General features: G+C 36.9%; 1 protein-coding gene across 1 annotated transcript; it reads right to left on the minus strand.

Annotated features, from left to right (window-relative positions):
* Window positions 1–1605: 1605 nt before the first annotated feature.
* On the minus strand, window positions 1606–14314 carry LOC109218988 (glutamine--fructose-6-phosphate aminotransferase [isomerizing] 2-like). Its single transcript, XM_019383390.1, has 11 exons — window positions 14013–14314; window positions 12582–12754; window positions 10745–10853; window positions 8803–8948; window positions 8067–8231; window positions 5738–6098; window positions 5380–5630; window positions 5190–5304; window positions 4823–5078; window positions 4582–4750; window positions 1606–2165 (listed from the first exon to the last, which is right to left on the minus strand). The coding sequence occupies exons 1-11, from the start codon at window positions 14218–14220 to the stop codon at window positions 2082–2084; spliced, it is 2037 nt and encodes a 678-aa protein (XP_019238935.1). The 5' UTR covers window positions 14221–14314; the 3' UTR covers window positions 1606–2081.
* Between the last annotated feature and the right edge of the window lie 1394 nt (window positions 14315–15708).

Below are 15708 nucleotides of genomic sequence, written 5' to 3' on the forward strand. Positions count from 1 at the left end.
TTCCTCCTACACTGGTTAAATTAAAAAATGATATTGCACTAAAAAAACTTCGGCCAAGCAGCTGAAGTTTTTTTGTTATTACTCAAAAACTTCAGCAGGAGGCTGAAGTTTTCCACATACACTGGCTAAATTAAAAAAATAATATTGCACTAAAAAAACTTCGGCCAAGCAGCTGAAGTTTTTTTGTTATTACTCAAAAACTTCAGCAGGAGGCTAAAGTTTTCCACATACACTGGCTAAATTAAAAAAAATCATATTGCACTAAAAAAACTTCGGCCTAACAGCTGAAGTTTTTTATTTATTACTTAAAAACTTCAGAAGGAGCCTGAAGTTTTCCTCCTACACTGGTTAAATTAAAAATTGATATTGCACTAAAAAAACTTCGGCCAAGCAGCTGAAGTTTTTTTGTTATTACTCAAAAACTTCAGCAGGAGGCTGAAGTTTTCCACATACACTGGCTAAATTAAAAAATCATATTGCACTAAAAACTTCGGCAAGCACAAAACATTCAGCCAAAAAAACAAAACACAAATTCAAATCCAAAAATAATGCCAAAACATGAAAAAACTTCAGCTCTTATCCTAAAGTATCATTATCATCTGTTTAACTCTGAAAATTTTTAAAAATTTGAAGGTCGAATCACAGAAGAATTTATAGAAATTACATTAACAACATGAACAACCTATCAAACTAAACCCTGTCATAAATACATGAATATCAAAACCCAAAACGAGAAATTAAATCATAAAACAAAACCCAGAAAGTTAATGCAATGTACCTGTGATTAAATCGTAATATGGGAACAACGACGACTAGCAGTTAAAAATTCGAAAGAACGACGAAAACCGTTTGATTTCTGAGAAGAGCAAATCGAAAAACGCGAATAACGAGAGAGAGAAACAGTAGAGCACTAGCGTATACTTGGAGAGAAAGTAGTCTTTTAACAAAAAAGGGTAAAATAGTCTTTTCAAATGGCTTTTAACAAAAAAGTGGGTATGGGTGCAAACAAAAAGACAAAGCGACTACAGGTTAAAAAGGGGCGCCCAAATAGGGCGCCCGTGCAATTTCGGCACCTTATGGACACCATCCGTATAACTTTTGTTTTTACAAAAGAATCGGAAAAAAAAAACATCTAATGTAGAAGAGGAAAGAAAAATAATTTGTTTCTCTAGCCAAAAAAGGAAATGGGCCCAGAATATAAAATCAACCCATCAAATTTTTAGAACACTGATTTCTCAAATTTTATAGAAAGTTAGGTCATTAATTACTCTCTCCATCTCAAATTATTTCTCTTTACACGCCCTTTAAGAAATTATATATATATATATATATATATATATATATATATATATATATATATATATATATATATATATATATTACCCTTATTTATGTCTTAAGATATAATCTCTCTTCATTTAATACTTACTCATAATTAAGGTATTTGTAGTCTTCAAAGAACAATTAATATTAAGGGTAGAATAGAAAAAAATAATTAATTTACTCTTAACTTCTAAAAATAATAAATAATTCGAGACAACTATTTTTAGAAACCACGACACATAATTTGAGACGAGGGAGTATATGCATATTTCAAGAGAACGATACAAAATGACATTTCACAATTGGAATGTCAACCAATAAATGTCTTATTTGGGAAAGGTAATGGACCAACCACCACTAGAAATACACTACGATAATTCACTGCAAACTTGGAACATCACAGAGTACTCTTCCTGAAATGCAATCTCTCATTTCTATTGCCACATCAACAGTAACACAAATACACTTAATCAAAAGAAATTTCTTGAGACTTGCTCCAAATGATCTTCATCTATCCTCCTTCCATAGTTCTTAGTCTACAAGAATAGCTCAACTATATAACAAATCACTAATAAGAAAACACCGCTATGTTAAATATGTTACCCAGAAAACAGAACCTAGATGTTACAAAGTGAATTAAATATATTGTTCGGGTCAATGCGACCTGTAGGAGGAGTCAAAAGCTGTACTAGTAGAACTAATTGTTGTCATCAAGTGGTAGAGGTTGAACATAGCTCAAGACTTTGAAAATGGTTAGCTCACTGTGTTGTGACACTTTTGGCAAGATTGCGAGGTTGATCAACATTGTATCCACGCAGTACAGTCAGATGATAGGCCAATAACTGAGCAGGACAGAGATGACAAACACAAGAGAATAAGTAAGCTGGCTGTAAAATCTCAAACAAAAAATAAGCTTACAGAGTGCATATTACTGGAGCAAAAGAAAAGCTGCTGCGCAGCAACTATCATGATTCATGAAATTTCACTTATTTACCAACATCCCAGCGAATTCTGCTAGGCCGCTAAATGATCAGTGCATCGAGTGAAGGGAAGTGAGGGAAAAAAAGGAGGTGGTGAGGGGATTGAACTTAGAAGAAGATGAAAAATGCATGTTATGGTGTAAGCTATGCCAGTCTATCAGATTGCATATGGTCTTGAGTGGTTCTTGGCCCCTAGCAGGCTTTTAAAAAATAACACAAAATTTACATGATATGAAGCTGTGACCAAGTAAGCGGTAAAGATTGAGAGAAATTTTGCCTACTTATGGCATTCAGTGGTTTAAAGGAAGAAATCAGAGCAAGTAGAGGGGAGAGAGAGAGAGAGAGAGAGAGAGAGAGAGAGAGAGATGAGAAAAAATTCTGTACAGCTGCCAATCTAGTGTGGCAAAATAATACACACAGTATTAGAACAATAGAAACCACAAAGTGAAAAATTTATGATCTTGGCACCTTAGTTTCGGTCCTGCTATATAATATGTTAACAAGCGCTTTAGTGCTTATATTGAAGGGACCTGATATGTTCTCATGGTTTGAATCATTGGAGATGTGATGAAACCAACTCAAAAGAATTTCAAACTACTACATAATTCAGGTAGATGCTATTTCCAATTGAATGAATACTCAAGTTTACACGGTAACGTTAGATAAGTGCACACTAGTCTTATTTGACTTTACTGCACACTTATTATTTCCTTTTTAGGCTAAAATAATGTAATAGGCAACCAAAAGAACCCCACTTTAAGGACTTCAAATTTATGGTCTTAGTTTAAAGGTATATCTAGATATACACATCTTTAGCTTGCATCTTGAACCAGTCATTATGGCCATATAGTGTTCTTTTCATTTTATTCAGTGGCTGAGGCACATAGAGGCAGTTTTGCTTTTGTTTGTTGGAAAATGACATTTAACAAACATGCATCAATTTTGTCACTGAAATTAGGACTACAGTAACCTAATAAAAGATGTCCAAGGAATGCCACAGATTGAACATGTAAAATGAGAGGCAACCATATCGCTAGTTATATGCATTAACGAAAATCATCACCCAGCCATCAAAGGAATAGGAAATTTATGTTACAAATCAAATAGACAAGACATGACGTTGTTCAATAACCCTATTTGTTAATTTATAATTGATTCACATTGAGAAATGTTAAACAAAAAATTGACATACTTCTAGTTTTCAAGTCCTATTCCTGTTATATTCCAGGCCAACTAGAGGCCAACAAGGCTGAAAATATTTATCCCAAATGAACGAAAAGATGCAGAGTTCATATGCACGTCTGGCTAAAAGATTTATCAGACACCACCAAAATGCCTTACATGTTGTCTACCGGAATGTTGGGTAATCCAGTTCACGGATGCAGTCCAAAACTTATGAAAGCGCAGACATATTGGTACACAGAATCCTGATACCCTAATCCTTGGCGAGGAAGTAGATTTGTGTAACAATCTACTAATCCAGCTAGGAGATGCATGTCAAGCCGTATAATGCCAGCAGTTTAATTTCCACGATTACACAGGAAATTGCAGCTTTGGAGCAACGGTAAAGTTGCCTCCCAGTGATCTATAGGTCACAGGTTCGAGCCGTGGAATCAATTACTGATGCTTGCGTCAGGGTAGGCTGATCACATCACACCCCATTGGGTTGCGGCCCTTCCTCGGACCCTGTGCGAATGCGGGAAGCTTTGTGTACAGGGCTGCCCCTCTTTAAGGGAATTGCAGCTTTTGCTTATACTGAATTATGTGAAACAGACAAATCTAAAATATTAAGCTATTAGAGAGTTCACATAATTATTTATCTATTCTAGGTCTGCGACAAGTCCCTTACGTCCATGCTTGATTCTTTTTTTTTGTCCAAGCGTGTGGAAATATTTCGTAAATGGTGGTGGCGAGACCCCAAACATCCTCTATCTGCTCTGGTATCGTTTTAAATTGTGTGAACGGCCTCAATTAAAAGCTTAAATTGTTAGAGAGTTTGCCCATTATATTTATTAAGTTTGGGTTTGCAATAGCTTTTGTATCATGAGGAAACAAACTTTTCCAGATTCCCCTTTTCCCACAAACTTACCCAAATGCACACACAGATCCAAGATAAAATAAATTCTACACAGAAAGGGCTAGATAGAAACAGTACATGTATTCGCAACAAAAATGTTTTTGGCGAAAAATAATTCCGATACTGTATAGTTGCCACCCAATAGTCACTAGAAGTTTTTATTTCACTGAATTATGAGCCTAAGCAGAGTAGAGACATTACCTGTAACGGAACTACATTGATTACGGGCTGCAAACAGTCCGCAACCTGTGGAACTTCAATAACTCGACATGATCCACCAACAGAAACAGATGCTGCATCTCCTTCTGTGCACATCACTATCAGTCGACCTTTCCGTGCATGAAGTTGTTGAATGACTGATTGTTGTTTGCTGCACACCAACCAAATTTTAAACGACTGGCATTCACAGTCATGAAACTCTTATTATTAATTAAAGACTAACCTAAAACAAGCATCACGGGTGGCGATTACTACAATAGGGAGATTTTCATCAACCAAAGCCAAGGGACCATGTTTCATCTCTCCAGCAAGTATTCCCTCACTGTGCATGAGTGCCACCTCCTTTACCTTCAAAGCACCTTCAAGAGCTGTTGCATAGTTGTAACCTCTTCCAAAAACAAGAAGTGATTGCTCAGCAATTAGCAGTTTAGCAAGATCCTTCATTTCTTCATCAAGCTTGAGCACCTCTTTCACTTTGCCTGAAATTCATGTATAACATAGCCAAAAAAAGGATATACTAGAACCATGAGCATCCCATGACATTTAGGGACAAATAGAAACAATAATGTTAGCACCAAATGACAACTTACTAGGCAAGTCAAATAGACCATCAATTATTGCTTCTCTTCTTGCTTGATTTGAGAGTGTATCACCTCCAATTGCAAGAGCCAACATGGCCATCACAACAATTTGGCTCGTGTATGCCTGTTGATCAAGGAGGTAATTGAGAAGCCAACACTAAAGGTGACCAATAAAATTCAAGAAACCATGAGTACCTACCTTAGTACTTGCAACTCCAATTTCACAGCCCGCATTTATGTGAACACCACAGTGAGTGTGCCTAGCAATTGCGCTACCAACAGTATTTGTAATGCCAACACATAATGCGCCATTTTCCAGAGCATACTCTAATGCAAGCAAAGTGTCAGCAGTTTCTCCTGATTGACTAACAAAGACAGCTGTATCTTCTCTATATATCGGCCCTTGTCTGTCCACTAAATCACTGGCAATCTCCATGGTTACAGGAATACCTAAATTTGAGAAATAAAACTAGTGAGACCAAAGCAACTCTAGGATCTACCTTTTGTCCGTCGCTATAGAGATCAAAACAACTTTATCAGAAGTTTAAACAACTAACCAGAAAGCTCTTCCAAAATGGATCTTGCAGCAAGAGCTGCATTGTAACTTGTGCCACACCCAATAAAAAGAATTCTCCTGCTTCTTCTTATGGTTTTGAGGTGATCCTTCAGGCCCCCTAAAAGCACAGTCTTTGCTTTACATGATCCTCCACGTATAAGTCTCCCTCGCATTGTAGTAGTTAGAGATTCTGGTTGCTCATGAATTTCTTTTTGCATGTAGTGCTCATATTTTCCTTTGTTTATCTGCTCGACCTCCATTTCCAAAATGGACAAGGCACGCTGAACAGAAGCAGGTCTACTAAGAGTACCACCATGATTATTCTTAGCCTGGTCAAATTTGTAAATTGACACACCTCCGTCCTGATTCATCAGAAAGCAAAAGTTATAGAATCCCACTCTAAAAACGAAGAAGAGGGACGAAAAGGTCATGTGCATGTTATAGATTGATGATTAAATGCCTCGCCCATTCAAAATGCATTTAGGCCCTTCATGGCAATGTGGAAGAAGGGCTTGCTTGTAAAATATTTGATGAAGATTCCCACATATGCTGCAACAATCTACATAGATATTAGCCATAGATTCCAATAGCTTGTCTAAACCCACTGAACCCATGTTCTAGATGGAAAGTTGTGGCCCTAAACACCACGTGAGCCATAGTTCACCAGGTCATGAATGTGCTTCCCAATTGTTGCCCCACTTTAAGTATCAGAATGCACCAAATGCTCATAAACCCTGATTACCACAACTTATTCAATCTTTTATGACTGCGCAATCTTAACATCCACATTTCTAGTAAATTCAAATTCTGGATGTATTGGACCATAGACATTCCATATTACTCCCATAGACTTACAATTCACTTGGAATTTCCATAGTAAATTCATGATTAGTCTCTCAACTAGTAGTATCGTATAACACTCCTCTAGAACTCCATTTCCGCCATTCTGTTTCAATTCTATGAGTTACATCTATCATGTTTTTCTCCTAAAAGACTCCCCCTAATCTATGAATTGAGGAAATTTAGACACCACAATCCCGTGTAGTCCATTTAACCTTCATTTGTTTTATGGGGCTAAAAGGTAATACATTTGATGATAGAAAATAAAATAAAGAGAAGGAAAAGGGGGAAAATCTGTAAACCACTTCAATTTGGTATCTGCTACGAACTTTCAGCAACCAAATTTAGGGAGCTCCGAAATTTGATCTAAGAGAAAATATTAAAATTAGAATGAAATGGGGTCAAATTGAGTGGGAATGGATATCAAGGATTATATAGCCAACACCGAACTAGATTGGAATTGGGGAGTAGGTTTTGTTGTTAAGTGATGATCTTCTGTAGCTTTCTGCTTATCTTACCTCATATTCTCTGCTAAAATTCACTGTTTATGCAATTCATTACAATCTGTCCAAGTCCCGAAACAGATTCAAAATACCATTTTTCTCCTAAGTTATCAACCCCAATTTAGCCATTGCTCCCTCTCTTTCATCTGTATAAAATTTAGTCCTCGAAGGAGCTTTTCCCTTCAAGTTAAATAGTTCTTCGTGCAGAAATCATAAAGAAGATTCTGCATCATTATCCTACCTCATCACACAAACCAATAAGATGCTCCTTGCCTCCTCATAACTCTTAATTCCAGCAATATTGGTCTAATAACACAATCCTTTCCCCGTGACGCTCTAAATGAAGCATCAAAAATCTCTGTTACATGAACTCAGGCACCCATACATCTCCAGTACATGTACACCCAGCTTTTTGCTGGTGCGAGTACGGGTAAGTATCGAGCATGTGTCTCTAGCTTTTAGCAAGTTTTAAGTGTGTTTTGGAGGAGTTGCGCAACCCATTACCCATATGAAATTCATTAAAAACTAAAGAAAAGGGTCCACATAATGTCGTCACCAACCACTCCATACAAGTCAAGAAATCCGACTATAATTTGTGCAACAAGTTCAAGTAAACCCCTTTTTTATCTGGGATAACAAAAGAAGAAGAAAACAGAGAGAGAGAAGGGTGTAAATGAGAACCATGAAGAAGGGTGTAATTTACAGAAGAGATTATAACAACAATAATATTAAATAGAAAAGAACCTTCTAAATACTTTCAGTTTCATCTACATCTTCGAAGAACCAACAAAGATTAAGCGTGTATGGTCATCAGAATGAAGAGGTGCTATATTACTAAAGAGAAAGCTGCTCAAGTTAGAAGGAGAGAGTATTTACAGTTAGCTTAGTAGTCATGCACTCCATTTTTAATGGCAGATAGCTTCATATCGAGAAATAAAACAAATTTTGATCAGTAATTTGTATGGAGAAATTAGCAATAAGGGGTACCTTGATGTGAACAACTTCACCATCCTCAATTACCAAGACCTTTTTGGTATGTTCAACCAAAGCATTAGCATCACTGGACAAGAATAATTCCTTCGGTTGCCCATTGCTTGAAGGAAATTTAGCATCACTAAATGATGATTCTGCGGAGGCCTCTTCTTCTAAGTCCTGGAATCAAAGAATTTTAGACACTTGTTAACTTGGGAACCTATGGATATAAATTTCTTCTGGTGACCATTTAGGTGAAATCCATCCCTATATGAATGTAAAATCCTAATCCAATACAGCTCTACATTATGGAATAATAGGATGGTAGCCTAATCTAAGATAAATAAAACCTGGATACCAGTTTGTACATATAGAAGTTGATATAAGTATTTTTATACTACTGGATGATGTTATAGTCACACACCATTCTTGCAGTCCTGTGGTTAAAAGGCAGGAGAGGTGATAAACTGGATTTCTACTGGTAAAATGTGGGACTGATACAAAGCTATAAACAAACTTGTGAAATCAGACTAGACTCTATTTTTATGTGATAACCCAAATTTAGCATTTCCTTCATGGTTGAACAAAATAAGAGGGTAGCGACTGTATAAAAGACACAAGAGCCAAGCCTTTAATGATTCAACAAGCAAAGAATAATGCATCTTTCTTGTAAACAGAAAGTCTATTAAAGGGAATCTAAAGATTTAAAGCATGTACATATCAGATTCATCCAAAGTACAGGTTAACTTACTTTTACACCAAGAAGAAGTGGACTACCACGCTTGCAAGCAATTAATTCAGTTGGGTAATGTCGACTTTTAAATATGAGGGCATAGGCTCCTTCCAGATGCCTAATTACCTCAAGCACAACTTGACTGAATGTCACGCTCTGGTCACCTGAGACGACAGTCTAACAGTTATTCTACTGGTAAACTATTTTATGCTTTATGCGGAAAAAAAGTCAAAAGAAAAAAAAACTAAACTGGAAAAGACGTTCCAGAATATCCAGCAAAAATAGTGAAGGAGAAGTTAGCTGAAATGCAACTGATTCATTTATCAAATAAGACAACCAAAGGTCTTAGAAGTTATTCGGTCATTAGTTGTGGACTTGTGGCTGAAGAAAAGCTTCTCAAATTCCCAACTAGCTAACAGACAACTCCTACAGGCGAATAAATCAACAAACAGAGTATGTACTGACTTGACAGAAAAGGGTTGATCAAGAAGAAGCAAAGAGTAATATATTTATCGTTGATGCATTGAGGTGACAATAGATGAAATAAAATCTGCGAAGAATAATTGTTGGAGAAAGCCAAAATAAGTGGAATCATTGGAATGACAGGCCCAATGTTACAAGAGATCAGAATTAGAAAACGAAGATATTACAGCTGTCTAATTCTGGCTAACATGGAGAATAAAAAATATAGATGAGTCACTTAGCAAAAAGAAAAATAGTTTGAACTGATATCGTATCATGGTCAATGAATACTGTGCAGTTTATTACATAAATTTGAATGCTAGAAAGATTAAATTGTCATCAGCAGAAAATTTCGACTAAATCAAGATGGACAAAATGTAATTAAAATATGAAAAGAAAAAGAAGATGAAGAAAGGGCAGTCCGATGCACAAAGCATCCCGCGTTCACGCAGGGTCCGGGAAAAGACTGCACTCCAAGGGGTATTATGTAGGCAGCCTACCTGATGCAAGCATCAGTGGCTGATTCCACGGCTCGAACCCGTGACCTATAGGTTACACGGAGACAACTTGACCGTTGCTCCAAGGCTCCTCTTCTAAAAAGAATATGAAGCCAAGTAAAATTTGTGGCAAAAAGAGTTAATAACTAAATCAATCACACATTGCAAAATCTCTCTCTGACGAAACCTATTCCATAGCTATGAAAAGTTTTGACTAATGAGGAGGTAAGAAAAAAGATTCAAATATAGCAAGATTACTTTAGAGATGTACCACAAAGAAGTAAATTGACCCATCTTGCAAGAGAAAAGAACACCCAAGAAGAAAGATAGTACATTCAAGAGTTAAAATTTGCTATTTGCAACTTGATGCTATAAAAACTAATTGCGAAAGGAAACAGCAGAACCCATTAATTGATTTAATAAAATAAGAGAACCAATTAAATAACTTATCACTCTTTCTTTGGGAGTTAAACCAATATTATCAATATTTAATTTTTAAGGCAATGATATTGATATCTGAGTTGTCGTGTAAGTCACTGTGTGGTGTATCTTTACTTCAGTATTAGATCAACAGGGCTAGCCCTTAATCATAAACACTGGCTGCATTAGTAATTCCATGGACTATTCTCCTTCATGTACTTTCTGATTCCAGGACTTTAGCTGCCTTTGATCTTTTGGACTTCCAAATAATTTCTCCTAAAATATTCTTGCTCTATATCCTAGTTCTGTAACTGCCTAGCCGGAGATTCCGTTGCATATCATCACCGCTAGGCAGATCACAGCAGGTTGCTAATGATCTACGTCAAAACTACATTTAAAAATGTACCTCGAGAGAAATGTGATTTGAAGAAAACACTACAAACCCAGCGAACACAACAATGATGGTCATGCTATTCCCAAATTTCATGGTCAAGGGAGCGAGCAGAAGGAAAAAGAAGGACTAGCTGAGAAGTGCTGAAAGTATGTATTCCGAACAGTCAACTGGGTGTAACTTTACTTACCTTCTTCATTAGCTTTATCAAAGACAAATTTCGCAAGCTTTGGAATTACTTCCGTGTCTGTTTCAGACTCAAAGGTGAAACCATGTCGGAGAAGGGTCTCTTTCAACACCTGGATAATCAAAAGACCGCAAAATGCATAAGCGCATAATACAAAAGGAACAAGTGCACATAAAAGTGATCAAGAAATACCTATATGCATAAGAGAACGAAAATAACTGAGGTATAACATAGCCGACGCGGTCATTAGTTATTTAATTTTAGGATTTCGCAGTTATATGCAAAAAATCAAAGAAACGAAAAGAGAAACTTTGAAACGACATACTGAATCAAATAAGAGAGCACTTCAAGTAACCAAATCGACATATTTTCCAGAAATGATACAGCATATATCTTTCAAGTCCAAACCCATTTCTCAATTAAGGTGAAAAATAAATGAGTCGCGACTCATTGAAAGGAAACATGGAGTTATTAGAAAACAAAGTTTTCCACAATAGACAAAAATTAGCAGCCAAAAACATTGTGGGCAAATCAGCAGACCGTGAAAGAAAATAATTAGGTCCTGGTGGAAACAAATGGAACACTGTAGTTAGCACACTAATAAGTTATAGCTGATTCTCCATCTGGTAATCCTTAGCACCATCATCCAGAGACTTCTCAGTCTGTGGTTAAATACTGCAACCACTCTAAGAAGTCCAGTTTCTTGCACAACTCCTGTAAACTAACAGCAGTAAGGTCCAGGAAAGATCAGGCAATGCAATACCGTAACTATACTTCCTAAGCAGCTGTCATCAGTTGGTTTAGTATGGATAATAGAGCTCCTCCGCAATAATTTTTTTAGATAAGGTAACAAATTTCATTAAAAAGGGACAAAACATGTCCGTATACAAGGAGTATACCTCCGCAATAGGCTTACAAAACTAATCTGGATAGACTTTCCAAATCAAGGAAAGGTAATTAATGGTGTATCATGGCCTTCACCACCAAACCAGAGTGGGAAAAGGGGCAACGTAAATTAACTAAGGACCCCGGCTAATGCCAGAGTATATTCACCTAGTGCATATTTCTCTGAGCAATAACTGCGTGATGCCATGATCTACAAGGGATATTCTGCGCTGGCAGAAATTAGCATGTTCTTCTTTCCTTCCAACTATGTTCTGTCAATAACGAGGGATATCCCATACTTGCATGTATCAGCAGTTTCTCTCCTACCAACTAAATTTAGATGATGTAGAAAGGAAAGGTATACAAACTTCTACCATCACCATCCAATAACTTGAAATTATCAAGAATGGGTAGTTGCCTACTTCATTTTTTCTTTTGTATTTTTGTATTCGATAAGTAATGCGCCTTACGACTTCATACTTTCCTAGAGTTTGGTAATTTCAAATGTTCAACATGACAGTTCTAAAATTCAACAGCAAAAAATCTTTACAAGAAAATGCTAACTACGTTGTGCTAGATCAAGCAAAAATCAGCACAGAAAGAAATTCAAGGTGAAAATACATTAGTCAACTTGGATATAGTTCCCTCTAATTTTCACTTTTAAAAGAATCTTTCAGGATTCAGACAGAACCATCAAATTCTAAAAAGCGAGTTACTTACTAAGCATATGCGACACTTAGCAAAAACAGTAAACCAATTATAACTAATAATCTTACAGATGCACAATAAGCAAATAATTATCATTTGACACACCATTCTGCCGAGTAGAAAGAGAATAGAAACCAAAAGTTAACCATCCAGAGCAGGACTCGGCCTTAGAAAATGAGAGTAACAAATAAGCAACTGAACTAATAACTGAATGTACAGAAACCCAGGAGGAAAGAGTCGCAGGAACCTCGTAATTGGTGATAACACCATTGTGAACAACCAAAAACTCATTTCCAGCATCAGAACTCTGAGGATGACTATTCCTAGGGGCAGGCTCCCCATGTGTGGCCCACCGAGTGTGTGATATTCCAGCATGAACAGAAAATGATTCTTCCAGATTCAAATCTGTAGCAGCAACGTCTGAGCAATTGAACTCAATGTTAGGGTCACAAAATCATACTCAATCACTGGGAATGTGAGTGTGTAAAGGCACACTCAGATAAGAAACATTTCAGAGAGTCTATAACCACATTTGGATGTCATAAAAGGACAATTTCCTCCTAGGTACTTTATTTTTGGATAACTGAGAAATTCCCTATGGGTTAGCTGGTCCATCCCTAGTTGGCACACAGGTGCAAAACTTGGGGAGTCTTGACCCACCGCTCTGCCCTCCTCCCACTTAAACACCTAGCTTAGAAACTCGTGACGTGTGCCTACTGCACATCCCGCGTATTACCTTTTTAGCATTGAACTAAAGCTCTGGGGGCTTCTAAGTACAATCATTCTCGTAGCCAATAATTGAGTTATCTTGCAGATGCAGCACTTAGATTTGCAACCATCCTACTCAAGATCATTATTCCCATCATATATCCAACTAGTCCACCATCTCTCAGCAACTGTACTTCTTACTTTCAATACCTTATAGCACAACACAATCACATACTTAAACTCCCCTTCTCCTAGAAGAATGTATCCATCCACCTACTGAGTTGGTCCACCACATTACCAAGTGATATAATTCATTACAGTACCAACTAGAAGTGTGAATATTAGTTGCTGATAACAAATTGAACTAGAACAATAACATAATTAAACCCATCAAGTTAAACCTTTTCCCTAAATAGACTATTTTTACTTTCCTGCTTTAACTTTTCTTCTCATCCTAGACTCCTCCAAAACATAGAAGAAGAAGCAGAAAAAAAAACACCAGGATCAGTGCATGGAACATATAGCAAAACTAGTGGGATCATCAAACTGATCCTAACTTAGAGGTGATAATATTATTTGTCTAGTAACAAATTGCAACAATTAATTACAAATTTTAAACTCAGCAAATTAAACCCTTTCCTTAACAAAGTATCATAGTACTCCTATTCCCTTAAGAGAAAATTAAAACATGAAATAAGAGATCCAGATCAAAGCATAAATTATTAACAACAACAAACTTAAACCCAGAAAGTTAAAACCTTTATTTAATAAAACTATCGTAACATTCTCAATTTAACTGTTTCTTCATCCCAAACTCCTCCAGAAATAAACAATAATAATAATTCCAGGAAGGGAATTTTTTTTAAAAAGACGCCAAAAAAATAAGAGGACGCAGATCAATACATGAAACAAATCAGCCTAAACCAAAAGGACATAGCCAGAAACCAAAATAATTAAATTATGGTTGTACCTTGGTAGACAGATTTGACTAGAGATTCAATATTGCCTTCTTGACGAAACACAAGAGGAGGGGAATCAGAATCAGAAGAATCAATGGAAATTCCAGCTGAATCATACCCTCTGTATTCTAAACGTCTCAACCCATTGAACAGAACTTCTAGAATGTAGCGTCTCTCTCTGGTGACATTGTAATTCAGGTACGCAAATATTCCACACATTCTAGGACGAGAATCTTGTACTAATGTTTACTTCTTTTGTAGAGAATTTTGATGCAATCAAGAAAGGATGGTTGATTTAGAGAGACATATATATAACTAGTGATGTCGAGTAACAGGAAAGCACATGGGAAAGAGGAGGAAAGGTAACGAAATTTGACTATTGACTTTTCTATGTCGATTCGGATTTCAACAGATCATTCCAACAAATAAAGTTGTAACACGTCACTTCTCGCCAACGAAGCTCCCAGTTGTGACTTGTGACCATTTTTCATTTTTACTACTACTACTACAATAAATCATTACATACATATACATACATACTATATATATAATTATATATCATCGTTTCATCGTACTTGTTATAAATAGAATTTTATTTAAGGTGAATATCTATATTTTAAAGAAATTTTAGGGATTATACTTGGTGGCTAAGTCACGCTTTCCCTGTAAATAGAGGGTCATATTCCATTGTAATTTATCTCAAAGCAATAACAATTCTCTCTCTCTCTTTCTTTGCAATATTCTTCTTTATTGTTTTATTTCATGTTATCAGCACGAGACTCTACCGTCTCAAGAAGCTCTTTGAGAAGACCAAGGTATAACTTTTTGTGACGACCCGACCCGTCGTCTCATGGGTTACCGCTCCGTTTCCCCCATTTTCTGCTTCTTTATGCTTCATTATCAGTGTCTTGTGTGATCGAGTTGGCTTGGATTGATTTTAGAAGAAAATGAGACACTTAATCTCTTTAAGGAAGGCTTAGTTTGGAAAAGTCAATCGGATGTTGGCTTATGTGTTAGAGGGCTCGGATATGAATTTCGATGATTCGGTTAGCTTCGGAGGTTGATTCGTGACTTAGGAGTGTGATCGGAAGTGATTTTGGAGGTCCGGTGTAGAATTAGGCTTGAATTGGCGAAGTTAGTATTTTGGCGATTTCCGGTGGATAGGTGAGATTGTGATACGGGGGTCGGAATGGAATTCCGAGAGTTGTTGTAGCTTCGTTATGTGATTTGGGATGTGTGTGCAAAATTTCAGGTTATTCGGAGGTGATTTGGTTGAGTTTTTGGTCGAATGCGTGTTTCGGAAGTATTGAAGAACTTAGGCTTGAATTCGATGTAATTTGATGGTTTTGGTGTTGTTTGAGGTGTTTTAATGATTGGAACAAGTTCGGATGATATTATGGGAGGTGTTGGTGCTTTTGGATGAGGTCCCGGGGGCCTCGGGGGTGATTTCGGATGGTTAACGGGAAGTTTTGAACTTGTGAAAAGGGAATAGTGTTGCTGCTTCTAGTATTTCCGCTTCTGCGGAATTTGGACCGCAAAAGCGAGGTCGCATGTGCGAAAGAGAGGACGCAAAAGCGAGTTTTGGCCTGGGCGCCTGTTTCCGCAGGAGAGGACGAGTGGCCGCATCTGCGAAGCCGCAGATGCGGGATTTTTATCGCAGAAGCGAAGTTGGGCCTTAGGGAATTTTCCGCAAAAGCAGAGCTGGGT

Source organism: Nicotiana attenuata, unplaced genomic scaffold, assembly GCF_001879085.1.
Source record: "Nicotiana attenuata strain UT unplaced genomic scaffold, NIATTr2, whole genome shotgun sequence".
NCBI classification, from domain to species: domain Eukaryota; kingdom Viridiplantae; phylum Streptophyta; class Magnoliopsida; order Solanales; family Solanaceae; genus Nicotiana; species Nicotiana attenuata.